The sequence below is a fragment of the Callospermophilus lateralis genome, chromosome 7, assembly GCF_048772815.1.
Source record: "Callospermophilus lateralis isolate mCalLat2 chromosome 7, mCalLat2.hap1, whole genome shotgun sequence".
Lineage (NCBI taxonomy): Eukaryota > Metazoa > Chordata > Mammalia > Rodentia > Sciuridae > Callospermophilus > Callospermophilus lateralis.
In genome coordinates this window covers 140,097,871-140,125,620 of record NC_135311.1, presented here as the reverse complement: position 1 = coordinate 140,125,620, position 27,750 = coordinate 140,097,871, and the positions used below count along the sequence as shown (strand labels likewise).

At 58.6% G+C, this 27,750-nt stretch overlaps 1 protein-coding gene across 5 annotated transcripts; it reads right to left on the bottom strand.

Annotated features, from left to right (window-relative positions):
* Positions 1-44: 44 nt before the first annotated feature.
* Plekhg5 (pleckstrin homology and RhoGEF domain containing G5) lies at positions 45-27,750 on the bottom strand. Of its 5 annotated transcripts, none has more exons than XM_076861392.2 (22): positions 27,725-27,750; positions 23,904-23,983; positions 9,705-9,834; positions 8,654-8,759; positions 8,264-8,324; positions 7,835-7,926; positions 7,288-7,424; positions 6,865-7,010; positions 6,142-6,351; positions 5,879-6,070; positions 5,435-5,530; positions 4,716-4,766; positions 4,488-4,637; positions 4,043-4,153; positions 3,780-3,929; positions 3,558-3,695; positions 3,288-3,407; positions 2,494-2,626; positions 2,287-2,402; positions 2,023-2,192; positions 885-1,652; positions 45-509 (listed from the first exon to the last, which is right to left on the bottom strand). In XM_076861392.2, exons 2-22 carry the CDS (start codon positions 23,925-23,927, stop codon positions 500-502), a joined length of 3,111 nt encoding a protein of 1,036 aa, XP_076717507.1. In that variant the 5' UTR covers positions 23,928-23,983; positions 27,725-27,750; the 3' UTR covers positions 45-499. The 5 variants fall into 5 exon arrangements, with proteins under 5 accessions (XP_076717507.1, XP_076717505.1, XP_076717503.1 ...); XM_076861390.2 differs by lacking the exon at positions 27,725-27,750 and adding an exon at positions 24,633-24,712; XM_076861388.2 differs by lacking the exons at positions 23,904-23,983; positions 27,725-27,750 and adding an exon at positions 14,982-15,111.

The following is a 27,750-nucleotide window of genomic DNA, read 5'->3' as shown; positions in this document are numbered from 1 at the left end:
CAGGAAGGGGTGGGCTCCAGAAGCACAGGACTCTTTCCAGGAGACTATATACAAGTCTTTATAAAAGAACAAAGTTCAATAAATATGCAGCTTTACACAGAGCCAACCCAAGCCTGAGGTGGCCAGCAGGACTGGGAAGGAGAGAAAGAGGGGATTGGGGGCTAGGGTGCATCCCATTTGAGGACAGATGAGGGTGGCCATGGGAAGAGGAGCCTGGGAGCCCAGCCCAGAGGATTAGAGCTGGTAACTTCAGGAGTAAGGGACAAGGGACTTCCTGGGCAGGTGTGTGGAGAGGGTACTATTGCCCAGGCCTGAGGCTCTGCTGAGCCCTCCTCCACTTCATCCAGTCGGCAAATCGGCCCTGGGGTGGTAGCTGGGGTCCTGACTGACACTCCGGCTCATGCACACGTGAAGCAGCAGGTGAAGCAGGTGCCGCACCCCCAGAAGCATGCTGTCTGCTGTCCTGTGGTCAGTGGCACCTTTGGGAGCCTCCATCTGCTCAGACTTCCCTGCAAGGGTGGGGAGACAATTTCCTTGGCTGCTGCCATTTGGAGTGGCTCTGGTCACCCTCTCCCCCCACCACGATCCTTAGTTCCCTTCACTGCTGCCTGCAGGAGACACCTACAGGCAACGGGATTAACTGGCTTGCCCAGGCTCCTCCATGTAGGAGGCCCCAACATTTGCCCTTGGAGCGGCCCACTTCATGGGACCAGCTCCTCCAGTGGAGGAGAGAGGCAGTGGGATTAAGTCTAAGGCTCCTCTCCGTCCCATCCCCAAATGCTGATGTTCCCAGTTATCATCACCATGCCCCTACCCACTACCAGAACTTAGTACAACAACAGCACACTAAGCCACCTGTCCCATACGCCAGCCAGGCCACTCACGAGGCAGTGAGCGTGGAATTAAGCAGCAGGGTGGTCCTGATTCGGTAGAGCTGGGCCAGAGTCAACTTCCTGTGCTGGACAGAGATCCCTGGTGGGGGCTCAGGTTGGACTCTGGGAGAAGGTGGTTCTCTGTACCTCCTCCTGGCAGGGCCTGCAGGCTCCCCAGGCAGACAACTGGTTCTGTCCCCAGGCTCTGGAGGCTCAGGGCTGCTGCCAGGTATGCATGCTGCCTGGCAATCCCAGCCAGGTCCAGCTTTCTGAGCAGAGCCCTGAGTCCTAGTGCCAGGAGCTACAGTGGCCAGGCAGAGCTCTGACAAGCTGCGGCTGGGAGCTGGAGGTCCTCCACAGGTGGCAGCCCCAGACAGCAGCTGGAGGAGGCTGGCCTCAGATTTAGACTTGAGCAGGCGAGGCAGGCTGGGCAGCAGCTGGACAGGGGTGCGGCGGCGGAGGCGGGGCGAGGGTGGGGGTGAAGGAGTTTGTGATAACTCTGTGGGCTGGGGCACTGGCTCCACCGCAGGGGCTGGAGCTGAAAAATCTTGCAGGGAGGTGGGGGACAGGGTGCCATAGGCAGAGTCCATGGAGCAAGAGCGGCCATCCACTGGGCCCAGCGGCAGCAGTTCGCTGGTGGGTGTGATCGATGAAGCAGTGGAGCTAAGAGAGGGCTCATCCGACTGGGAGCTTAAGGGGACACCATCAAACTCGGAGGACAGCATCTCCCCAGGTTCCACCACAACCATGGCCAGGGTCTCAGTGGAGCTATCCGAAGCACTGTGGGGCCAGGAGGAGGGTCAGCCCAACCAGAGGAAGCCTAGAAGGCCTGGAACAGATCTCAAGGCTCAGAGCTCCTCAAGCTCCTGGGCCCACAACAGACAATAATGGATTCCAACACTCTTTTCTGGTCTAAGAATCTTCAGCACAGGGCTCCAGGCAGCCACCACTAATAGATCAAAGCTGACACTCAAATTAGAAACTGTTCTCCCTGCCTGGACCCTGGTGGGGACTGAGCTGCCTCCGACATCCCCTTCCATGTTTACCACATGAGGCTCTTCAGAAGGGGCCATGGCTGGGTGTCAATGGCTGAGAGCATGAGTCCTTGGTGGAGGCACATGGCCTGCTGTGTGGTCTTGGGCAAACTTACCAGTGCTGGGAGTTGAGGCTGTTGCTGCTCCTGCGCAGGATGGTAGGGGAGCTGGCAGCCGAAGTGCTGCTCTCACCTTCCTCCTCCTCCTCTTCTTCCTCCTCTTCCAGTCTCTGTAGAGATTGCTGGTTGCCTGGGTGCTCCTGTGCGCGCAGCTGTTGCAGCTGGTTCTGCAGGTAGGAGTGAGTGGGCACAGGGGTAGAGTGGACTGGGACCAGCAGCCTCCAGTCTGGCCTGCCTACCCTCACACCACTCTGCTCTCACCTGAGCATTGTAAATGGCATCCACCCAGCCTCGGCACAGGGCCTGGCCACTAGCCTGGAATGTGTAGGCCCCCACAGCACTGTGGAACTCGTTCAGGTAGATGAGGAGGAAGGAGCCTGGTCAGGAAAGACCCACATCAATGTTGGTCGAGATCAGAGCCCCTCCCATTGCAGCCCCAGCCCAGGAGCAGGGGCCAGTGCTCCTCACCAGGGTCCCGCAGCTCCCGGCACACAATCTTGTCCACCAGCAGTGGTGGCCTGATGACCTTGGTCCTCTCAGCCTTTTTCACTGCCTTGGTCACTAAGAGCAGATCAGTGAAGAGGAAGCAGTACACATCCATCTGGGGTGGGGGAGCAGGAGAGGGTCAGAGTCCTGGGCTTGCTGCAGTGTGCTGGGAGCACTAGGAGCACTGAAACACTGCGGTATGCAGGGAGTGCTGGGAGTGCTGAGCGAACTAGGAACACTATGCTGGGAGCACTGGGAAAGTGCAGGATGCTGAGAGCATTGGAGTACACCTGGAGCACTAGGTTTTTGTCAGATACCTCTGCACCCCTCCCCCCCGCCCCTGTGAATCTTTAAAATTCAGAGAAAGATGATTTTCTCTGAGATACACATTTCTGAATCATTTCAACCAGTTTACATTAAAGAGAAGAAAAGGAAGGTGATTTTTAAATCACAATGTATAGACTCTCAGCTACCCAGTGCCTAAAGCCTGAGCAGCACAGTAAGCAAGGCCCTGGGCAGTTCCTGGCCTTTATAGACCATGCCCCTCCTGCCCACCTCTATGGCTATGACCCTGCTGTTTATGTGTAAAGAGTAAATCGCTTGCAGACCATCATCCATCACCATAGCTACAAAAATTGCTAGTTCTTGGGTCACCACTGAACTGACTATGCAGCTGAGAACCACTAGCTGCAGCCCATGAGGTCCCCAAGAAGGGTGGTCCACACCAAAGGGGCAAGGAGGGTGGGGCAGAGCAGGGGGTGTGGCCCCTAAGTCACCTTGCTGTCCTTCCCCTCCTTCATCTTTAGGCTCCCCTCCAGCAGCAGCTGCCGTGTCTCCTCTGGAGAGGCACCAGGGATGGGTGCTGTCAGGTCCAGATGCAGAAATTCCTTTAGGAGCTGGGGATGGGGGTGGGGGTGGGGGTGTAGGGAAGGTTAGGATCTGAGTGCCCACCTCAGCTAGGAGGCCAGCATCACCCCCAGCTGCCATTTGGCCTTTCCTCCTTCCCAGCAGGATGGAGGCCCTTTCCCAAAGACACACGTGCCCACCTTGTCCACCTCGTCGTTGCTGCCCTCCACCACCTCATAGGCATCGATGCGGCTCACCACGGCCGCCAGCCGCTGCCGCTCCTGTCGCTGCCTCATGCATGTGTTCACGTGGTGGATGAAGCGCTCCACCGAGCTGATCTGGGGACAGGCAGTGTGGCTTCAGGCCCAGGGACAGGGAGGGACAGGCAGCTGGAGGAGACCCCCACCCACTGTTCGGGTTACCATGGTGGCGATGGCTTCCCTGTCGTGGGGCTCATCAGTCTTCCGCAGCACTGACTTGAGCAGCAGAGGGTATTTGGTGAGCCGTTGGTGGGGCTTGGCCAGCATGTCACTCAGCTTCAGCCGCTGGCACTGCTGGTGCTTCTCTGCCCACTGCAACCAGAGGGGGCGGGACTCAAATCGGGCCCCGCCTAGCCAGCGGGAGCCCCTGGGCCCAGCCGCCGCACCCCCAGCGCCCGCACCCCCAGCGCCCCGCCGGCTCTCACCGTGATGTAGGCGCGGAACAGGTCGTTGTCCCGCAGCAGACCGCGCATGTACTCCATGCAGCCCTCCTCCTCCATGCAGTATCGGACGTACGGCTTGAACAGCGACCCGAACTGACCCAGGGGAGAACAACCGCAGCACCTGTGACCCCGCGCTCCCTGTGGACCGGCCCAGGCCTCACAGTGCTTTCGGGACCACCCAGGGGGTGACAAGCTTATTATTCCCGTTTCCAGGTGAGGAAACGGAGCCTCAGCGAGATTGACTACTGAGAGACTACCGTGGCCAGGTGCACGGGTGGATGGCCAAGGGGGGCGGTTCAAATCCAAACGCCCGACAGGGGTCACCCGGGGTCACTGGTCAGAGGGAATTGGGGGCAACAAGAACACGGAGTCTTGGATGCCCCAATCCTGCCTCAGTGGCCTCGCCTGCGTCCCACCCTGGGCGTACCATCTTGAAGCCTTTGAGGAAGTCCCCAGGCTGCAGCAGGGCCCGCGTGCGCCGCGCCTTCTCCAGCACCGGAGCCATCACGCTGCCCCACAGGGCGCGGTGCAGCCGAGCGATCTCTGGGATGTTGCTGAACAGACGCTCCGCCTCCACCTGCGCAGGGCCGAAGGTGGGTCGGCCCCGCCCCCTTCCCAGTACGTCCCCTGCCCCCGCTACCAGGCCAGGCCTTACCTCGCACAGCAGCCCGGACTCTTGCAGGTTCAAAAGACAGCACAGGAACAACTGTGGGGACAGGGGACACTGAGCGGACCTGAAGCCCCACCTAGACTCAGGCTCCCTTCCACGAAGGCCAGAATCAGTCAGGGATAAGGAGGGAGTCGGAGCAGCATTTGGTCTTCTCATTTGGCAGCTCCAAGGCCTTCCCTGGCCCACCTGGGGGTCAACCTGCCCTCGCCCCACCTGGAGGAGAGCCGGGGAGACTGGCCCTGCAGCATCCCCTGGATCTCTCCTCTGCCTCTGCCCTGGCCCAGCCTCAGGTTTTGCCTTAGAGGGTGAATCCTCTTTCCAGGAAGACTTCTTGAACCCCCAGGCACAGGGCAGGCGCTCCCTCCCTGAGCTGGAACCCCCACAGTGCCTATACATCCTGTCTCATGTAGGGTGTGGGCCCCTGGCACACACCAGCGTTCAGAAGCAGCGTTGAAGGAGAGAATGAGGCCTCACCTGTGTTCACTCAGCTGAACCTGCCCAATCTGCCTGAAGCCCCCTCCCAGGTGCCTGTGGAATCACCTGTTCCTGGGGGGGGCCAGCCCTTCTCTGATTTTCCTGTGCCCCCTTTGTTGTTGGGTACCTGCTCTTTCTGCAAAACCCCAGATTCAGCTGACAGTCCACCCAGAAAGAGACCAGGGCGGCAGGTAGGTGAGGTGGACGCTGGGCTGGAGGCCCCCACTTACGTTGGTGATCACTCGTAGTTTCCTGATGTAGGAGGCCTCCGTGTGCAAGAGCTCCCACACTGCCTCCTGCTGGTGGCACTGCCGCCGGGTCAGCTTCTAGAGGGAGGGCAGGGCAAGTCAACTAGGAGCCAGGGCTAGGCAGGGCAAGGTGGGGTGGGCAACCGTGCATGGAAGTCCTCGATTTCCTGATGGGGACACAGAGGTCCTGGAGGAGGCAGGCCACTTTCACCATCACATGGATCTTCACAATCAAGACACCCACGACTGGGTCTTCCTCTGCCACTAAAACAGCCAAGCCACGCACCATTTTCACACAGCTTATTTCCCCCAAAATGGGGACAGCCTCTTGGGGCCATTTTATGGAAGATCCTGTCACTGGGTCCTCATAAGGGCTATCCCCCTCTCATACGCTAGGAGGGACGGGAAGGCTGCAGCTGCACCCACCTCATGCCCATCAATGAGCTCCCTCCAGCTGTCCTCCAGCCGGAGGCACGCAGTATCCTCATCCTCGTCCTCATCTTCCTCTTCCTCCTCCCAGGAGTCGTGGTCAAAGCGCAGCCTCCGGGGCAGCCGGGGCAGCCCAAAAAGGCCATAGGCATGTAGCTTGCCCTCCAGCTGCTCCATCTTGTCCACCTCCTAGGAGGAGACCCACGGTCAGGGTCAGGGCCAGCAGCTGCCCTGCCCCTGGAGCCCACAGGGCCACATACCCTGCCAAAGGCACTGGTGCTGGGGCTTGAGCTGAAGAAGCCACTGAAGCGACTGGCTGCCCGGTTCTTCCAGCTGTCACTGCCCCCACTGCTAGTGCCACTGCTGTTGCTACTGGGTAGAGAGCAGCTGGAGGGCATGGGGGGCTCTTGCCCGGGGATGCTGGACTCCCCCAGGAACTCTGACATGTTCTTGCGACGGCGGCCAGGTGCCTAGGGAGAGCACAGAGGTCAAGGCCAGCCTGACCAGCCTCTGTGACCCCACCTCGCAGGGATTCCCAGGACCTCAGGCCAGCCTGGGATGTGGGAGGGTCTCTACGCCTGGCCCTGGGTGTCAGCTCTCCTGAAACCTGGACTTCTGAGGGCTGGAAGGTACAGAAAGTTTCGCCCAACTGTCATCCCCCAGCCACAAGCACAGAGCAGGTGGGAGGAACAGTTATACACACACTCAAAGGTACCAACAAGTACTGCTCCAAATGGGGCCCGTGCCATGTGAGGTCTCACTCCCGAGCACAGACAGGCTCATGAACACACACACTCTCCAACTCCCTGGGCAGCAGAAGACTCAGAGACAAGACCTGTTGCTAAATTCAGAGAGGAGTCCTAGGCTCACAGTTGGCTCCATTTGCCAGAAGGGGAAGTTAAACCCCAAGAGTGGACAGTGAGGGACCCAGAGTGACTTCCCTCTAAGCTGTCCTGCTCCCAGCGCTGACAGCCCCTCCTCACCAAAATGTCCAGGCTCTCCCGGCGGCTCTGGGGATCCACACGCTCCAGTGCGGGGGACCAGGCCCCGGCCGACCGCAGGATTGGCAGGCTCAGGGACTTGGAGTCCTTCACACCCTGCTCCACTTTGCCCTCATCCCCTGGCTTGGCTGGGGTGGTGTGGGGGGCAAAAAGAGGTCTTCAGTGCCTGGGCCCAAGGGAGGTGAGGCCCCAGTCCTCTCTCCCCAGAGGATCTGAGCCCAGGCCCAGCTGCCCTCCTCCCACAGCCCCACCCTGCCAGCACCGGCCACCAGAGACACCTGTATGGTAATGAGCCTGCTCAGGGCCACAGCCAATGGGAAGCTGAGCCTGGAAAGGGCTCCCATCTCCGGGAGGAGGCACCACCAGGTCCTAGCAACCCGGCTACCTGTGAAGCCTGCTGCTCACCTTTGACCCGAAGGTAGTGTCCACCGAACCTGTAGGCCTCGAAGGTGAGGGACAGGGGCGTGTTGGACTGGTCGAGGTAGATATCCACTTTGCCCAGTGCAATGCCCTTTCTTTCGAACACGGGCTGCAGCACCTCCCTATCCCCAAGAGGGAAATGTGTGTGTGGGGACAATTATGCAAGACCCCTCTCCACCCACCTCCCTATCAGAAAAGGAAGGCATGGGCAGTCTCCTGTCCCCAGGGAGCACACAGGCCAGCACACGCACGCCTTCACAGGTACGCTGGGACCAGGCCCCGCACACAGGATTGGAACGCAGATGCACAGACCCTGTCCTGGTCTCTTGCACAGGTATGTACATCCACACAGGACTGTCCAGAGGTGGAGACTCACAGCCACCTCTCTCTGTCCCTGTCTGTCTCTCTCTCTCTCTCTCTCTCACACACACACACACACACACACACACACACACACAGACCTGGAGCCTCCAACTCAGGAGGCCTCACTGGCCCCAGCCCCACTTCCTCCCCCAGCAACACTGAGCCCTACCCCAGCGACTTCTTCTTCAGAGCCGGCACGATCTCCGTCTCAATATCCACGTTCAGGTCAAATTTCAAGGTGAAACACTCCTTGCTCGGGTCCTGCGATGACAGGGGTCTGTTAGCTTCTCCACTGCCAGCCCTCATCTCCTACCAGTCCCGTCCCAGGAGGGAAACCCCAGCAGGCAGGGGAAGGCCAGGGGTCTCCCAGCCCTCCCCTGTCCCTGGGAGGCCACAAGTGCCCTCCTGCCCAAGGAGCTCCTGGAGAAACCTCAGCCAGAGCTAGGGCAGTGCTGGCTGCAGGGTACAGTGGCAAGGAAGGGACACGCTCCCTCCAGACCCCATCCCGCATCCTAGAGTTCAGAGTGGGGAGGCCCCGCCCGGGGAAAGGAAAGGCACTGTCTGGGCACCCCCTCTGCCAGCCCTGGGGGCTCCTCACATCTGTGTGTCTCCTCCTTGCTTTCTTCTTGGAGAGTCTCAGTCCTGTACTCTTCCGGTCCCTTCAGGGAAAAAGTGAAGGCAGATCTGGGAGGTGGGGGTGGGCCCTCACCAGGATAGGATGCGAGTGGGGCCATGGCAGGTCCCACACGGGACTGTGCGCCCTCTGGTGGCCAACACAGGCTCACACAATGCTACCCAGTCAGGCGTGGGAGTAGGCTCCCAGACACCTTGCAGTCTGGCCCAGGCTGGGACTGCCTCCTCCAGGAACCAGGGTATCCACAGGGGTGGGAGGAGTTTGCCACTCAGCCCTCCTGCGAGAGGTGCCAAAGCAGCTGGTGCCTGGGGCTCTCCCCCATGGTCTCTGCTCTGCCCACCCCCCCTTACCTACCCCTTGCCATCTACAGAGCTTTCCTCCTCCTCCTCATCCAGGTCCACCGCAGGGCTGGTACGTGGGGGGCATGACCGGGTAGACACATTCCGGGCTAGGACAGAGCCTTTGAAGAAAAGGGGTAGAGAGTTGCACCTTCTCCCTCCCTGACCCTTCCTCAGTCCTTGAACATGGCTACCTCCAGAGGGACAGTCTGTGACCCCTGGAATCCCTCACCAAGTTGCTAGGGTCCTTCAGGTCTTCAAGGAGATGGAGGGTTTTGTTTTTTTTTTTTTGTGTGTGTGTGTACCAGGGATTGAACTCAGGGACACTCGACCACATCCCCAGCCCTATTTTGTATTTTATTTGGAGACAGGGTCTCACTGAGTTGCTTAGTGCCTTGCCATTGCCGAGGCTGGCTTTGAACTCGACATCCTCCTGCCTCAGTCTCCTGAGCTGCTGGGATTACAGGCGTGTACTGCCGTAACCAGCAGAGATGGATTGTTCATTATCATCTATCCCTCAGACACAAAGAGGTACCCCAGGTGCTGGGATCGTTGCAGGCAGGGACCAAAGTCCATGGATCTTCCTTTCAGGCATCCCCTCACCGCGCTGCATGGACACACCTGTGGTCATGTGGGAGGGAGAGCAGAGCCAGCACTGCTGCACAGGCCTGGGACGGCCTTCAGAGGTGGGGCGAGCAGGCCCTCTAGCCAGAGGGGTTCCTTGTTTCCTACCACAGGTCCTCTGACCTGCCTCCACCCCACCTGCCTCTGCCTGGAGGGTCTGCCCGGAAGTCCCTGCCCTGAGGACCACAGAAGGAGAAGAAAGAAGACTTTCTCCAGCTGGTCTGGGCCACGCAGCACTGGGAGACACAGGCCTGCCCTCGAGATGGGCACTGGCCCTGGAGGGTCTGTCTTGCTAAAACAAAAGAACTGCCATGTATTTGGATTACAGATGACTCTCTTCCTCCTGATGACCCTGTCAAGGTTCCAAGGGTTACCAAAACACTGTCCCCACCCCAGAGCTGCCCAGAAACTCTCGGGGCCAGCAGGGGCCCTCTCCTGCTGACCTTGGGGGGGCAGGTCGAAGCGGACGTGCCCATCATAGCGCACGGCACTGTGGAACTTGCTGTCACAGGCCTCACAGAGGTTGAGCGGGCCCCGGCGGTGCAGCCGCTGGCAGTCTGCGTGATGGCATACCTGCAGGTGGAGAAGGGGAGGGTGGGTCAGGGCTCCACGGGCAAGCGCAGGTGCCGCCCAGACTGTGGCAGTGCCCACCTGTGGCTGACCCTCTCACCCAGCCAGCTATTCCCACGGGCACCTATGCTTTGCCCATGTTGATTCATTTGGCAACCCTTCCCCAAGCACCCGCCGTGTGCCCATTCCTAGGAAGGCAGAGAGAAGCAAGGCCTGCCCTGGAGGAGACCTCGAGCAACAAGCAAGAGGCTGGCAACCAGGGCCTCTCCCTGGGGAGAGGAAGACCCCCAAGATGGAGCTTGGGAATGCTCTTTGGTTTGGCCAGTTTGGTGTTGGCGAAGCCCTCCACCCATCCTGCCTTCTGTCGTTAATTCTGAGGCCCTATCGGCACAGGGTCGAGCTGTGGAGCAGTCACCAGGAGGTGCTGTGGGCGTCACCTGGGGTCCACACACTGCTGACTGGCACCTAGATTTACTGGGCCTGCCTCCTCCATCCTCCAGGGTGACTGTCATGTCTTCTCTGCCCTCTAACCTCCAGTGGCCCAGCCTAACCTACTGTGGTCACTCTGCTTCCTGCTATTCCAGAAAAACAGAAGCCAGCAGCAGGAGACCGGTTACTGTGTGAGGGTCCCACTCCAGTCTCAGGCAGCCTTCCTCCCAGGCCCTCCCCCAGGGATGCAGGAATGCTGCTCAGATCCCCCTTCTCCTCCATGGCCAAGTGTCCCTCCACAATACAGGATCACAGTCCCGCACAGCACCGGGAGCCCTCCACCTCAGGAGCACTGCTGGACCCTGCCGGCAGCACTTCCCCCGCCAGCCCTGCTCCTTCCCTCCACAGCGCAACTGTGTCTGTGTCCACACTCACCACAATCGCCACTTCCCAGGCCTTGCCTCCCATTCTGTTTCCTAGTTTTCATTTTTAAATATTTCAAACCTCATTGGGCACAGTGACACATGCCTGTAATCCCAGTGACAAGGGACGCTGAGGCAGGAGGAGCACAGTTCACTGCCAGCCTTAGCAACTTAGCAAGGCTCTAGCAACTTGGGGAGACCCTGTGTCAAAATAAAAAATTAAAAGGCTGGGATGTGGCTCAGTGGTGAAGCACCCCTGAGTTCAATCCCTGGTACCAATTTTTTTTTTTTTTTTTAGAGAGAGAGAGAATTTTTAATTTTTTTTTTTTTTTTTTTTTTAGTTTTCGGCAGACACAACATCTTTGTTTGTATGTGGTGCTGAGGATCAAACCAGGCCGCATGCCAGGCGAGCGCACTACCACTTGAGCCACTTCTCCAGCCTCCCCCCCCAAATTTTTTTCAAGCCCACTGAAAGTTATAAGAATAATAGCACAATGACATCCACACAAGTGTCAATCCCTGTCACATCTGACTTCACGCTCATCACTCCTTGCTCTGATGCAGAAATATGGCATGGCCTGAGAATAAGAATTTTTTTTTTTTTAAACAGGCTCTCAGCATGCTGCCCCTGATGGTCTTGAACTTCTGCACTCAAGCAATTCTCCTGCCTGAGCTCCCCCAGTAGCTGGGGCTACAGCTGTACGCCACCCGGCAGCTCAAGGATGTTTCCTGCAAAACCCCACCCAGTGGACACACTTGAGAACCAGGCCCTGTGCAGATATTCCTTCCGATTCTCTCAGGCTGTCGGCTGTCTAAAGTAGGTCCTTTGTGGGGCTTTCCTCACCCAGAGTCCAGATGAGGTCTGCACAGGGCCACGGCTCTCTCTTCACTCCTTTACCAGTGAATTCTCCAAGGGCTTTTTTAAATTTTTTTTGGCGGGGAGGAGAAGGGGGTCTTTCATAACCTGACATTTGTAAGTGTCCAGCTAGTACCCCGGCAGGAAGCCCCATGTGGATTGGCCTGGCTGTCCCTAGATGGTTTCAGGCCTGAGGGTCTGGATTGGGACTCTACTGACTCAGTGCTCCCTGACAACTAGTCATTTGGGGATTTTTTTTTTTTTTTTTTTTTTTTTTGGTACTGGGGGTTGAACTCAGGGGCACTTGTCGAGCAATAGAGACAGGGTCTTACCAAGTTGCTTACTGCCTCACTTCTGCTGAAGCTGGCTTTGAACTCACAATCCTCCTGCCTCAACCTCCCGAGCTGCTGAGATTACAGGTGACTGGGGATCTTACTGCATCCTCTAAAGTCCCTTTTCCTATCTGGCATGTTGACACACACCTACAACCCTAGCTACTTGGGAGGCCAAGGCAGGATCATCATAAGTTCAAGGCCAGCCTGGGTGACAAAGCCAGATCCTGTCTCATAAAACAGAAATGACTCAATAAATTTCTCATGTTTTTTTAAAATATTTATTCTTAAGTTTTAGGTGAACACAATATCTTTCTTTTACATTTAAGTGGTGCTGAAGATGGAACCCAGTGCCTCGGGCATGCTAGGCGAGCGCTCTACCACTGAGTCACAACCCCAGCCCCAAACTTCTCTTGTTCTAAAGCCAGCTGTGCTAATTTGTTACAGCGGCTCCAGGAAACTAATACATTGGGCGAAAAATCTTGGGGTTACTCTGGAACTCCACCGAGTCAGTCTGAAAACTCTGTATCTTTAGTTTCCATAACCTCAACACCCGCCGATACCCCTGTCACTTAGCCAGATGGCATCAGTGGCCTCCCAACTCTTCTCCCCGGCCCTGCCCACCACTTCTCCATGGAGAGCCAGAGTGAACAGGTGCGAAGAGGAGTCACATTCCATCCACTCTAAACCTTCCAATGGCTCCCATCTCACACCCACAAAAGCCAGACATGCCCTGTCCTGGCTTGCCCTGCCCCACCTGCCGGCCTCCTGTCTGTGCTCCGACCTGGCATTTGCTGGTCCCCCAGATGGCAAAGCGCGTACCCCTGCCTCCTCTCCTGCAGATCTTCACTTGCAAAGCCACCTCCTGCCCTTCTGCCCCTGACCTTGCTCCCGTTCTCTCCTGACCATCTCCATACTCTACTCTGTTGCCTCCACGCCTACTCAACTGCCCGTCTTCACCTGTCTGACTCATAGCCCTCAACTACACTTGATTAACTTATTAATTAGGAAAGTGGAGAGGCACTGAAGAGTTTTTGGCTGGGGAGAACCAGATCAGAGATTTCCAAGATAACAGACAGGGCAAAGGTGGCCTGGACAGCAGAGAAACTGACCCCAGGAAGGAGATGGGAGGTTAAAAGGAAGTGGGGAAGGTTGAGGTCCACTGGTGATTCCATCCTCATGTGTCCGGGGCTGCATTGAGGGTCTTACATGTGTCACCCTCTCCTCCTGGGAGAGGGGGTTCTTATTGGACCTATTTTATCTAAGAGAAGAGTAAGGCTCAGAGAGGTTAAGTCATTTACCTACAGTCACATAGCCAATGGAGTCAGGACTTGAAGCCAATGTATGTGACTCTAGATCCCAGATTTTAATCACACTCATACCATTTCAGGCATCTGAGAAGAGAGATGAGTGGAGGAGACAGGACACATGTCAGCCCTGGGGTCTTGCGGACAGGAGAAATTAATCTTCATTTGATGCTCATTGTTTTGGCCCTATGTTCCTCACTCCTCCATTACACAGAAAAGAGTACAGGGCACAGAAACGGTGATCACTGGGTGATCCTGCTTAAAGGGTCTACCTTTTGTGGAGCTGGGTCCTGGGCGGCAGCAATGGACACTATAACTCAGACTGCTGCTGGCAGCCCAAGCGCCAGATGACCCCACTCCTGTGCCCCTCACAAGTGGTTATCAGGGCCTGAGGCAGGGGTGTGGGTCTCAGCCACTACAGTTGTTCCTGGCTCCTGCCTTAACTTACTGCCTCACTCACCCACCCCACCCGAACCCCAGGCACTGCTGCCAAAGCCTGGCTCTGCAGACTCAGGCCCCAGGCTCCCAGCATCTCCTCTTGATAAAGACACTACTCAGCCCCTCTTTCCAGGAGGTTCCCAGTCTCCCAGCTCAGCACCCAGCCTGGGCAGCTAGCCTGGCACAGGCTCCCCCTCTAACCTCTTCCTAACCCTAGCAGCTTAGGTGCCAGTGTGGGTGGCGCTGCAGGCCAACCAGGCCCCAACCCCATAGTGGGGGTGTGGGGGCAGGAGACGGCTGACAAGTGCCTTGCTAGGTTGTAGGGTCCTGAGGAGGGTCCCTGGGATCCTTTCAGCCCAAGTCTCTGACTCTGTGCCACAATCATGTTTTTAAACCAATCCAATAAACAGCAGATTTCACACAAAGATCCACTCCTTACAGCAGATTCAGTGTTCAACAAATATTTATTGAGCACCTACTATAAAGCACTAGGCTCCCTTGAGGGCCTGGAGAGTCACTCCCCAGCCCTGCAATGAGCTTTGGTGAACACCACCATCATGGCTGCAGCTACAATGCACCAAAACCTCACCCCTCCAGTCTTGTGGGCACCCCCAGGGTAATAAACACCAGCTTCACCATGAAGCTCAGGACTAGGACCTGAACCAGGTGTTTCCAGACTTAACCATGCAGATCTGGCTGAGGACCAAGCTGCAAGTTGCAGGAACACACACACAACCCTGCCGGGGAGAACCAGGAGCCCAACTGAGGGGCCGAGGCTGGGGTGGGCAGAGCTTCTTTGGATCATTTCCCCTCCCCACTTCCTCACAGCCCATGTCCAAACCACAGGCCACCCCAGCTCCAAAAAGGGCCAGAAGTCTCCCCAACATTTAAACTGAGTTGCCTTGTCCCCCAAGCCAGGTTCTTGGACCCTTCTCTCAGACATGGGTGCCCCTCCCCACCCTTCCTGCCTGCCCACCAACACCCCTGAGGGTAGGCACCCCTGACAGCCCAGGAGGAGCCCCAGGTGGGGTGCAAGACGTTCCCAGGGGAGACCCCACCCCATGCAAACCACGGAACGGGCAGGTCCCACACCTCCAAAGGCGACGGCCTTCCTAATAGCAAGGGAGGTGGGAGGGTGGTGGGGCCTGGGAGCACAGCCAAGGCCGCGAAGGGGCACCGGGAGCCAGGCTCCCCCTCACATAGGACTGGCCAGAGGCAGAAGGGAGGCCTGCGTGCCCAAGAGGGCGCGGGGCTGGGACCCGTCCAGGGCCCGGGACGCAGGTGTGTCGGCACGCAGGACGGGCACAAGGGGCCCGCTGGGCGGAGGGCGCCCTCCCGCTTGGGGACCGCCCCGCCCCCGCCCTACCTGGCCGACGCTGGCGCGGGCGCGACCCCCGACGCACAGGCACTCGGGCTCCCGGGAAGGCGGCGCGGGGCCCGGCCTGGAGGCCGCTCCGCGCCCGGAGACGCCGGGCCCTGTCCCCATGGCGGCCGGAGGAAGCGGCGGCCTGCGCCGGACGACGCGCGGAGCCCCGCTTCCTGCCATTGTGCGGCCGCGCCCGCCCCGGCCAAGCGCGGGACGCGGGGCCAGGGCCGGGGCCGGGGCCACCCCGCGGAGCCCGCGCACGGCCACCCGCGCCCCCCGCCCTTGTCCCGCAGACGCCGCCCCCCCCCCCCAGCCAGGGCTCCCGGAGGGTCCGTGTCCGCGCGCGGCCGGGGACGCCCCTCCGCTCGGACCCCAGCCTCCCGCCGACGCCACATCCTGCGCCCAGAGGCCTTCCCGAGGGTTATCCCATCCCCGCGCCCAGCGCTGGCCGAGCGTGGGGCCCCGGACCCCTGGGGGTGGCGCGGAGGTGTGGGTCGGGAGTAGGGGCGGCCAGGGGCTGCGGCCCGCGGTCAGGAAAGCCCACAGCCCAGCTCAGCTTTGCCAGAGGTCCCTCTGCTCCAGGCTGGTCCCCACCGCCAGGGGGCGCCGAGCAGAGCCTGGATGGGGTGAGGGGTTCCCACTAGGTGCCCATTGAGCGCTTTCACATTCAGTCCCAGGAAGCGGGTAGGCACTAGTATCCCCACTCATCACATGGGGATGAAGTGACACAGAGACCTAAAAGGGTACTGGCAGGGCCGAAAACCAGACCTCGACTCCAGTCCCGTAATGGCCTCCTGGGGATACTCCTCAGTACCCAGTCAGGGCCTCCCAGCCCACCCACCCCCTAGACAGCTCCTCCTCTATCTGGATACATGCAGAGTGAGGAGCAAGGGTCTGTGAGATGGTTTGGAGGGGGCAGCGATTTATCAGGGGCCAGGAGGCTTCAAGAGCCACCCCACTCCCAAAGGTCAAGTCATCCATTGTCCACACCACAGGCAGATGTGTGTGTGTGTGTGTGTGTGTGTGTGTGTGTGTACCTTCTTGGGGATTGAACCTAGGGCCTTGCACGCGCCAGGCAAGCGGTCTACCTCTGAGCTACATCCTCAGCCTTTAAAAAAAATTTTTTTTTTTTTCGTGGCTAGCTGGCTCACTGCTAAATTGTCCAGGCTGGCCTGGACCTTATAACCTTTCTGCGGGGCTGGGGATGTGGCTCAAGCGGTAGCGTGCTCGCCTGGCATGCGTGCGGCCCGGGTTCGATCCTCAGCACCACATACAAACAAAGATGTTGTGCCTGCTGAAAAAAAATAAATATTAAAAAATTCTCTCTCTCTCTCTCTCTCTCTCTCTCTCTCTCTCTCCACTCTCTCTAAAAAATAAATAAATAAATAAAATAACCCTTCTGCCTCAGCTTCCCGTCTAGCTTGGATTACAGCCACTGTGCCCAGCCAGGCAGGTCTTTTGAAAATTGCTTAGAATAAAATCCCACCATGGCTTGGCTCCCACTTTGCTTCCTAGGTGGGCCCAGAGGATGGTCACGGTGGCCGGCCTTCCTGCTGGTGGTCCCTAACAATTCACCCAACTCAGGGCCTTCACCCTGCACGCTCTATCTAGAACTCCGCGCACCCCTGATCGTCAAATGACTGGCGCCTGGCTCCAACTTAATTCTACCTCCCCAAGCCCCCATCCCCCCCAAAAAAAAAACTGGGGCAGTGGCTCAGTGGTAGTGTACTTGCCTGGCATGAATGAGGCACTGGGTTCGATTCTTAACACCACATGTAAATAAATAAAATAAAGTTCTATCAACAACTAAAAAAAAAAAAAAAATTTAAAGCAAAACTGTCACTTTCCTTTTCCCAGTCACCTGAAGTTGAATTCATTCCTTCCTAGCCTCTTTTTTTACCCTGCGTACCAGGGATTTGAACCCAAAGGTGCTTAACTACTGAACAACATCCACAGCCTTTTTTTTTTTTCTTTTAAATATTCTTTAATTGTCAATGCACCTTTATTTAATTTATTTATATGCGGTGCTGAGAATTGAACCCAGTGCCTCACACATGCTAGGCAAGCGCTCTACCACCGAGCCAAACCCCAGCCCTATTCCCCAGCCCTTTTTATTTTTAATTTTGACACAGGGTTTCCCTAAACTGCTTAGGGCCTTGCTAAATGGTTGAGGCTGACCTCAAACTTGCAATCCTCCTATCTCAGCCTCCTGAGTCACTGGGATCACAGGCATGTGCTACTGCACACTAGGATGTCCTTGACAGAGGCCAGGATCGTGGCTAACTGGCTCACTGTGTCCTCAGATCTTTCCATGGTACTGGCCCACAGGGGTGTTCTCCATGTAGATGAGATCAAAGAATGGATGAATGAAGGCAAAAGAAGGTTCTTCAGCCACAGCAGAACTTAGGGATAGGGTCATCTCAACCAGGATATCACTTTCTGACCAACAGTCAACACAGCGTCCCCCCTGCTAGACCAAAGGGTCTCTCCCTCCTCTTAGGATCTGTGACCTCTGGCCTGCTGGGCCTGGACAGGTAAATTTCCATTTCAAATCCTGGTGATCTTGCCGCAGCCCCTGGCCCCTGCGTCACAGGCAGACAGCTACCCTCCACTGAGCACTGCCAAGTGCCACCACACCTGTTCCAGGAGTTTGTGCAAAGCCCATTCCTCCTCTCAGAAACTCCAGGAAGAAGACACGTTACTACCCCAACTTGACAGAGGAGTAAGCCAGGGAGAAGGTGTGGGACTTGCCCCAAGGTCAGCAGCACTTAAGTGGGGAAATGGGCACCTGAGCAGGCCCAAGAAGTCCTGGCCCCTGGCTCCCTGGGGAGGGAGCCTCTCCCCAGCCCAGCCCAGGCCAGCCAGGGCTGGCTTGCTGAAACTGATACTCAGAAACCAGATCTAAGGCTGATGAATCCTGGTCTCCAAGGCATCCCCTGCCCCAGGCCATTCTCCCCTAGCACCAGCTCCTTGGCCCCCAAAAAGCAAAGGGCAACCCAAAGCATCCTGCCCCATGATGGTTGGGATCCAGCTGGTCAGGGGTGGGGTCAAACAGCAGCTCCTCATTCCACCCACAGCAAACTGGCCTACAACCAGGAGCCGGGGCTCCCTGGTGGAGGGGTACCCCTGTCCAGGGGTTCTCCAGCAGCAATAAACTACTCTGGGAGCCTGCTAGCCCCAAGGCCCACCCACCACCTCAGAAATCCAAGGGTGGAGCCCGCATGCACAGGCAGGCTGGCCAGGCAGGACATCTGTCTTCACTGCACAAGGCCCACGGGCTCCTCCCTCCCCTCAGCCTGGGCCTCACTCTTTGTCCTCTGGGTCCCAACACCCTTTCAGAGGCAGAGCATTTACTAAGGCAGAAGGTGGGCCCAGAAGACCTCTCGGCAGGCTAGGCCACCCCACAGGCCCTGTCCTCTGGGGAGGTCCCGGTATAGAACGGAGGCTAAGGGAAGAGGAAGGGGCTGTGACCTCTTCTGCTGAACCCTGTGGCATGTGCCAGACCCCTGACAGCAGCATGAGGGCACCTGGTACCCACTTCCCCGGTGCCACCCAGAAGGCTTCTTGAGAGGGACTGAAAAAAGGATCTGGGGCCCACCTACCCTTCCCCTCCCACACTGGGCAGCAATCTCCGTGTGACCAGAACACAGGCCATTTTTCCAGGTACTACATAAGGGTGGCTGATAGATCCTGGGGTGTCCCTGGCCACGGGACAGGGACTAGGAATACACACCAGGGAACTGCCACACCAAGCCTGAGAAAGGTTATTGGGGAACTGTAGGGCCACGGACCCTTTTGGCCCCCATTTTCCAGTCTTCCACAGGCCAAGGTCTCCCTTGGGTTCATGGATGCCCCTCCCATCTCCCCAAACTATCCCAGGCGCAGCCTCTTGCGCCCCCTGCTGGCTTCTAGAGGACTGACGGGGGTCTTCTTGATGGAGCTGGGTAAGTGGCACTAGACTCAACCACCTAGTGGCACTAGACTAGGCGGCTCCAGGATCCCCCGCTGAGCCAACAAGGCCACAGTCCCACAGACTCCTCATGTCCACACCACTGGGCCGACTACTGGAGTCGGTGGGGCAGGAGTGAGACCCTTCCGAACTCAAGTAAATGAAAATGGAGCCAGCGGGGACCCTATTAGAACCTTGTGGGGCCCTAGACTTGGGATTCTGACCATTAACTCAGGGATCATGGTGCCCAGACCCTCCCCCACCATCCAGGGAGATTCACCTAGAGACACAGGTCACCTGCCTGTGGTTGGGGCTGGGCAAGGGTACCGGAGTGGCCACAGGACTAGGGACACAGACCCAGGGAAATCGCACAGGTAACGGGGTGCACAGGGGCCCCAGGAAGGGCCAGGCGCCTGAACCCTGCCAGATGGTGGCAGGAGGCCGGCTCCGGGGAGTGGGTTGGAGGCACTGCTGTCCCACAGGGGCCCAGCCCTTTACAGATCTCCAGAAAGTTAAGTCCCTGGTCATTAACCTGAACTTGAAGACAGATGCTCACCCGTGCAGGGGTGAGGGCCGGCGAAGGCAGCTGCCCTGACCAGCCAGAGGACTCCCCAGGGGCCCAGGCGAAGTGACCCACAGGCCAAGCCAGGCTCCTTCTGCTCCATCAATGGCTGTTCTCTGAACTGTCCCTCCGCAGTGTCCTTCTCGGGGCCCTTCCTTTTTAACTGGCCCCCGCCTGGCATGGCTGGCAAGGGGGCCGTCAGTCCTTTGAAGTTCCGCTCTCCCTGCAGCCAGAGTTTAGAAAAACCAGGCTCAGGCCTGGGGGAAGGGCCCTCTCCCGAACTGCTCCCGTCCAAGGGGGCGGGGCGGGGGCGGGGCTGGGGAGAGGCTCAGTCCCCAGCGTTTTCCTGCACTTTGAAGCCTCTGCCTTCCCTCTGGCCCCTTCCCACTTCAGGACCTCAGACTGCCAGGGCCCTCCTAGCAGTCGCTGACTCTTTGGGGCTGGACCCCAGAAGGGCAGCGGTCTCCTCTGTCCCTGCTTGATGAGCCAGGTGCCCCAGGCCTTCCTTTGTTCCCGGTCCCCAAAATTACCTAGGCAAAGCCCAGGCTTCTGCCTGCCTTGCTTCCCGTCCAGCCCCTTCAGATTTGGATAAGACCACAGCCTGGCTACAGCTGATGGGCATCCAGAGGGACCAGCCACTCCCAAAGCTCCCCAAACCTGGCCATTCCCAGGGGCACCTGGTCTTCTGTCTTTTCCTGGCAAAGCACTGTCAGGACAATAGGCCCGTCCTGTGCAGCTTCTCTCTCGATGATGGGCCCACTCCTCCCCTCTGCCCAGAGCCCACTGGCCTTCATTGACACCCCGTGGACCCCTCTCATCCCTGCCCTTGCCCTGTTATGCTGGAAGGGAACTCCCAGGCCTCTCGGTGCCACCTGCTTGAATATGCCCAGGGGCAGCCGCACGCGATGCTGGAAACTCTTCCCCATATCAACCAGAACTAGTGCCCCACCACCACCCCCTTGGGAGCCAAGGAGGAAAAGTCACCTCCCTTGCCCCCTGACTACTCTCAGAATGGGAACGCTGAGGGCCGGCAGACCAGGTAGAACCTGGCAGTCGGGCACTCCATCCCAGCTGTTGGGGGTCCTCCATTATAACGTGGTGAAGGAGTGGTCCCTCCTGCCTGGGTGGGAGGAGGCCTGGAGGTGCTCCTCTGGTGCCTCCTGGTGGGCACTGAACAACCATGGCTGCTAGGATCTTACCTTTGTTGGAGCACTATGCCCGCCAGGACCAACACCCTCAGTCTTTTGTCCCCTCAAATGTGGTGACCCAGTATTCCTTGTGGCCCATTGTTAGCCTTTGCCCATGTCCCTTTGTGATCTGGGGCTCCCTGAGGACACTTTAACCAGAGTGGGCAGCACAAGGGAACCCAGGAAGGAGACGGGGAGCCCAGATACTCTGTGGCTACTTTTTGGCTTAGGGGACACCTGCAACACTGTCCCTGCCTCAGTCACACCCTGACATTGTGTGACTCCCCCATACTGAGCTCCACCTGTGTTGGGAACATGACGGGCTGGAGTGGGTGGGGTGGGGTAGGGTCTGGAATGGAGTCCCAGGAGAACTCAGTTCTCAGGGAGGTACACAGGGCACCCCAAAGTCTAGGGGTGACTGTCTCCCATGCTGAGGATGAGCTCTGTGCTCACAGTTGGTGCTCCATGAATATCTATGGCATGATGGGCTCTCTGCAAAGCCCTTTCTATGGGTCTCTCTTAATCCTCAACACAAAAGTCTGATGCCTGTTTCCAGATGAAACTGAGGCTCAGAGAGGTACAATGAAGTGTCCAGGGCCACACAGCTGCAAGGTGTAGGGCTGATCCTGGAGCTCACAGGCGTGACTTGCTGTACGTATCTTCATCCTGGAGACGGGCAGGGACACCACTTTTCTCCTGGGGTCTCTGGCGCATGCAGTTCAGACCTCTCACCTGGACATACAGGGTGCTCCTGGTCCAGCCTGCCTCCCTCTCCTCAGTCCCCTCCCCATGGCCCCTGGCTTCACCTACTATTTATGGCCCCCAGTCCCCATCCCCTACTCTTCCCACTTCCCTTCACCTCTTTACCTCCTTTTCCCAGGAATCCCATCTGGTTGCCCATCCCACCCCACTGTGAACTCCAGGGGCAGGAGGTAGGGGTGGGGCAGCTAATTCATCTGAGAAGTCCAGGCACCCAGGAGAGTCCAACAGAACCTCCCACCCTGTTTGCAGATGGCCCTTCCTGCTAGCCATTCCTTGAGTGGCTGGAGAGCGTTAAGAATAGTTCATGATTGACAAGTCTCCTTGTAGGTGAACTTGCTGGTCATGCTGTGCGGGTGGGCAGGCTCCTTCCCCTCTCTGGGCCCTGGTTTCCTCACAGGGTTTTCATGAGATTCACGCAACCAGTTCAAAGGCCTAACACCCTGCCTGGTTATAAATGTGCTCGGGCAGTAACAGGTTCTATCTATCGTCAATGGTACTGATGTACATATTTATCTCTTGTACTGGGGATTGAACCCAGGGGTGTTCCACCACTGAGCGACATCCCCAGTCCTTTTTATTTTTTCATTTGAGACAGGGTCTCACCAAGTTGCTGAGGCTGGCCTGGAACTTTCAATCCTCCTACCTCAGCCTCCCAAGTAGCTGGGATTACAGGGGTGCACCACTGCACCCGAAATCATTCTTTGCTCTTCACAAAACCCGAGTGTCCCTGGCCTCCCTTCATCCTCCACCTGTGCATTTGTGGCAGCTCCCCCACCCCCTGTCCCCCCCTTCCACTCTGCCTATCCCTGTTCCTACTACCACCAGAGGCCCCCTCCTCCAAGATGTCCTCCCTGACTGGCCCCCTGACTCTGATCACTCAGGCATCTCTCTTCTTGAAATCAATCTGTAGCACTTGGCTCATGGGGGTCGCAGAAGTGACAGGGCTCAGACTCCCCCTTTGCAGACTGGATGACCCTGTGGCTGCTGCTGCTGCTGGGATCTAGAGGCTGCTGAGCCCCGGGCCCCTCCAAACATCTCTCTTCTCAGAGGCCTCATTTCTTCAGAGCCTGGGTCCTCCCACCCTTATCCCTGTCCACAGGCTTGGGGACCTGCCCTGGAAGCAGGGCCCAGGGGAGGAACTGGAACATTGTGCCTCTGCCCTGTTGTCACCCCTGAGGTCAGGCAGAGGCCTCAGGGCTTTGGAGCCCTGGCAGGAGGTCTGCTGTGGGGAGCAGAGCCCAGTGTGTTGCCAGGAGCCCCCATCTGGGGGAGAGGCAACCAGCCAGCACCAGAGCCCAGTGCCAGGCACCATCCCAGCCAGCAGATTGTATCTGACATCACAGCCGCCCCCGTGCCCGGTGACCACGGCAACTGGAGGCAACCCCCTCCTCTCCCCGCCCCCAGAACAGTCCTCCATGTTCCTTCTAACCATGGTCCTCCTGTACATGATGAATGTGCATGTGTCTGGTTGGGGGGTGCAGAGTGGGGGGAGGTGGCAGGGGTGGCATTTTAAATTTCCTGCAGCTGGCAAGGCTAAGCTGCAGAGTAGTTAGGCACATGGGCTCTGGCACTGCAGACCTAGGCACTGGGTTCAAGACCCGCTTTCCTGCTTGCTGACCATCTGTCCTTGGGTAGCCACTTCACCTCCCTGAGCCCCAGTCTCCCCATCTCTATGTGGGAATATGGTTAGAACCCATCTCAGAAGAGAAAATTCACTGAGTCCTTAGAGTCTGGGCCCAACACAGTGGGTTGCAGCAATGATTACTACTGTCATCAAAACATGTGGGGGGAGGGTGCCTAAAACATGGTTCAATGGCTGGCTCCATCTCTCATGAACTATGAGGCTTGAGCCAATCCACAGGACCTCTCTGAACCTTGGTATCTTCATCTGCAAAAGAGGGTTACAATACCTTTCTGCAGAGCTGCCCCAGCAGTGCATAGGAACAGAAAGCATGTGGCGCAGAGCCCAGTGTGGGTAAGCAGAAGCGCCCAGGCACTATGTTTGCTCTTACCCCTCTTCCTGGCTCCCTTTTCCCTGATTCACATTCTGCACCATCCTGAGCCCTCAAACTCCAAGACCAGTTGTCCCCCTCTTCCCTTTAGCATCCCCATGGCCACAGTCACGCTCATCAAGTCCCTTAGTGGTCACTGGAACAAAACCTTGGGGACCACTTCTGTGACACAGGGCTGCAGCCCCTCAGGTGGGCTGCAGGAACCCCAGTGCAGCCAAAGGCTGCTCTCTGTTCTTCAGAAGTCCCCCGACTCTGCTTTTCCTCAGCCAGGAGCAGCCCCTCTGCCCTACTAGCAGCCCCTGTGGCCCTACCACCTCTGAATCCAGAGGACAGTGCTGCCCAGCTGCTGTGCCCTTGCCAGGGCTCCATGGACATCCGGGGCTTGGATGAAAAGGGCAGTGTGAGCCCCGTCCCCCCTGCCCCAGTACCCCAGCTGTCCAGCCTCCCTACCTTGGCGGCCCGCCCCTTGTCCATGCAGGCCGGGTGCTGACAGCGCAGTCCCTTCTCCTCCTGGGCTGGGCTCTGGTCGTCTGGGGAGGAGGAGCAGAGGGCATCCGTCAGGCAGGGACACCCAGGCTCTCCTGGGCTTCTGTGGCCTCCCAACCAGGGGACTGGTGGGGCGGTCTCCTCTCTCCTCCCTTCAAAGGAGGTCAGTGTCCTTTTCTCTTTTAAATGCCAACTTATCTGCCTGGAATCTGTTTGCAGAGACCGTCTCTTGCTGCAGCTCCCCAGGGAAATTGTCCAGATTCCATGGGGAGAAATGTCTTTGGAAATCAGCTACTCCCTCCCTCTGTCCCACGAGTGGAGGGAGGGGGCAGCTCGGTGACCTCCGGGGCCCCAGTTCCAGGGGATCCCAGCAGCGCAGGGGGGGAGGGGCACTCCAGGGGTCCGAGATGCCCTCTCCCCCCGCCCTCCATATCACTCTCTCCAGGGATGGCCACCCCCAGAGTCCTGGGGTGATCCCCTTTCCCAGCTGCCATCTCTGACCCTGAACTTGGCCCCTCCAAGCCCCCTCCCCTCCCGGGGGCCGGGGCGTCGCGGCGGAGGGGGCAGGGCCCGGCGGCAGGACGCAGGGGGAGGGGAGGCCCGCGCCACCCGCCGCCGCCCGCCGCCGCCCGCCGGCGCCCCTGGCCCCTTGCCGGCCTGCGCGCGGGCCCCGGGCCTCCGCCCCGCACTCACCCATGGAGCCGGCGTCGCGCCGGGGCGCCGGGAGCGGGAGCTGAGCGGGACGAGCCTGAGGCCGAGCGCCTCGGCGGCGCTGGCGGGAGGCGGGGCGGGGCAGGTGGCGGCGGGAGGAGCCGCGGGGACCCGCACCGCGCCTCCCCGGAACCGCGGGGTGTGTCCAGGTGCCGTCCCGCCCACCCCGCTCCCGGACGCTTCTCCAGGCCCGGAAGGGCCTGCGGGGGCGAGGAGCCGGACCCCGCGCTGCAGGCTGGACTCGCCCGCCCGCCCGCCCCCCGCGCGGCGGCCCAGGGAGAGGTGGGGTCGGCGCCCCGAGCAGCCGCTGCAGCCCCGCGCCCGTCCTGGGGTCTGCATCGTTAGAACTTTATTGGAGGGCAAATGCCAATCCCCACAAAACTAATGTTCACAAAATAACCAGCACCCGGCCAAGCAGCGGAGCATCCTCAGAGCCCCGGGAGGCCCCCACGTGCCAGCTGCTTCCCCAGGGGTGCCTCTAATTGCGGGGCTTAGTTTTGTCTGGTCTCCTACTTAAAGTGGAATCGCCAATACTTGGAACCCTTTGCAGTACAGAAACAGCCTAGGAGAGGTGGCCAGGACTCCCAAAGGTCACAGCCAGTGGTCCCGAGCCTGCCTGCCGCTAGCCCACCCCACCCTGTGCTGTGGTGTCAGGAGGCTCCAGGAAACAGACCTCAGAATAGAATGCCTGTTTCCACTGGGCCACCTCCAGCATCCAAAGCCCAGCATCGGGTGGGCTTCCCGGCCCTCTCCCCTGGAGACCTCTCACCTGCAGCAGGATGCTGCACAGATTCTCTACACGTGGGCTGAGCCCTCAGGGATGACCAGGAGGACTCTTGGCAGAGGGAACTGTGGTGGGTCCTGGACCTTGAGGGCTCCCTGGAGGATCCCTCCAAAGGCTCCCTTGTGCCAAGCCCTGGGCTGAGTGCATGGAACCCACTGGTGACCTTGACAACTTGGGGAGTTTGCCATGGGCCGGTAAAACAAAGTGGCCCCTTGGGAGCAGCACATCTGCACCGCAGCAAGGAGGAGGCTCAAGGGGAAGGGGCTGTTTCGGAGCATCTGCACCAAGAGCTGGCACAGGCTTTAGGAGGCCTGGGGGCTAGGAGGGAGGGAGGTGCCCAGGGTCCCTTTGCAGGATTCTTGTGCAGCTATCGTCCACTGTGACACTGGCAGTCCAGAGAAGAGACTAGCACCTTCCCATGGGCACTTGCAGGTCACTCGTCAGCCTGGTCCATCCTCATACCCACACAGGACGGTCTTCCCTCCCAGAATCTCTGCTTCCTCAGCTTTCCAACAAACCAACAGGGAGGAGGCAGAGGCAGCCAAGGTGGGGACAGATGGCTCTGCAAGGACCCTGACCAGGTTCCTGGGTTCGTTCAGGTCCCAGTCCTGCCTGCCAGGAGGTAGGGGACCTGAGGGTGGATGGACTTCAGGGGTCTCATTCTCTACAACCAGCAGCCCCCTCCTCACCATCTGGGTTTCCACGGGGATCTCAAACCCTCAGCTAGCTCTGGGGAGTTTCCCACGCACTGTACCTGGAAATGCCTACCCTTGGCTCCAGGAAGGTTCCAGGTCCCTGAGTCCTCAAAACTTGAGGTCAGGTCCTAGCCCTTCTGCCCCAAGACCTCAGAGTTCTGGCTCCACATTCTGTAGGCTCCAGGTCATTCCTTCACCACTGGGGTCCACCTGCATCAGCAGCCCCCTGATTGCCCTCAGTAGCCACAGGGCTGAGGACGCGGGCTCTGGAGTTCTTTGTCACCATGCTTCCAGGTACGGTCTACCTGTCTGAACCCTGGCCTCGTGGCCCTTAGCGTTAGTGTGATCGCGCGGGAGGCACACATCTGCATGCCAGAGCCACGCTCGGGGCTCTCTGTCCTAGCTCGACAGAAGGACATCTCTCCCAGCTCCAAGGCTGTGACTTCCCAGGTCTCAGGAAAGCCTCTCTCTCCTGGTGACTGCAAATCCAGAAGAATCGGTGGGGACCCTGGCAGCTTTCAGGGCTTAGGACTGGGGGGTGCGGGGACAGACTCCAGGACAGGCAGTCCCCACCAGGGGCCAGCCACAAGCTCCTCTCCAGGTAAACTGCCCACCCACAGCCCTCACAGAAAGGGTGGGCCTGGTGTGGGGGACATATCATCCTAGGTGGTGTCATGCCCTGGACGTAGCCAGCTGGGCCAAATGTGGCCACTCAGCCCAGCTTAGCCAATCAGATTTGCTCTCCTGAGAGTTGCAGGAGAGGCAGCAACCCCTATGGGGGCCTGAGGTCATGTAGAGTCACTCTGAGTGGAGGCAAAGCCTCGAGGTTGTTCGGGAGCAGGGACAAGGAGACCTGCTAAAGCAACCAGTCAGTGGAGAGGACCCCAGAGCAGAGCAGGAGGGCAGGAGGCAGGCTGCAGGGCAGCTTCCCATGCAGAGCGCTCTACTGCATGCCTCAGTTCCCCAGGGACCCTTCCCTCTGACCCATCTGCTCCTCCACCTCAGCCAGGCCCCAGGCAGATCCCAAGCCTGAGCTGGCCCTCCCTCTGTCCCAGCTCAGTGCCACAGGCTGTTTGCCTGGACCTGAGACAGCCCAGCCGACCTCCTGGCTCCCTGGTATCCTCTAGCTGGGGAAGCCTGGGGTTCCTCAGCCAGGCAAAAGGGCCCACTCGCCAGGGCTGCCCTGCCCCCATCATAGTCATAGGACGCCTTTGGCTTCCTCCCCAACACACTCTCTACCAAAGCAGGCAGCAGTTAGCCCGCACACATGTTTTGTTTGGCTGAGTACAGTGTTTAAAAGAATTTGAATGGGTTGCCAATTTTGAGAAGTCAGGAGATTTTACATAAAAATCCAGATTTCTGGCTTCTCTTGACAAACCAGAGGAGCCTGGAGGCTCTGGAACCATGTTCCTGAAGGCTCCAGTTCCTGAGCTGTGTCCATCTTAGACCTGCACAAAGCCAGCCACCAGCCGCCAGCCACAGTCCCCACCACTCCCTACCGTTCACACCACCCTGGAGGCAGTTGAGTTTCTGACCCCAAACCAGCCCTTCTGGGATCTGTTCCTGAGGACACCCTCCCATTGCTGACATCTCACCCTCTTTCCAGCGTCCAGTTGATGTT

Excerpts from the sequence above, each read along its gene's own strand:
- Plekhg5 (XM_076861388.2), bottom strand. The coding sequence starts at position 15,101 with ATGGGGACAGGGCCCGGCGTCTCCGGGCGCGGAGCGGCCTCCAGGCCG. Across the intron at positions 3,408-3,557 it reads GCAACGACGAGGTGGACAAG|CTCCTAAAGGAATTTCTGCA; the intron begins GTGGGCACGTGT and ends CCCCATCCCCAG. Across the intron at positions 2,193-2,286 it reads ATGCCATTTACAATGCTCAG|AACCAGCTGCAACAGCTGCG; the intron begins GTGAGAGCAGAG and ends TCCTACCTGCAG.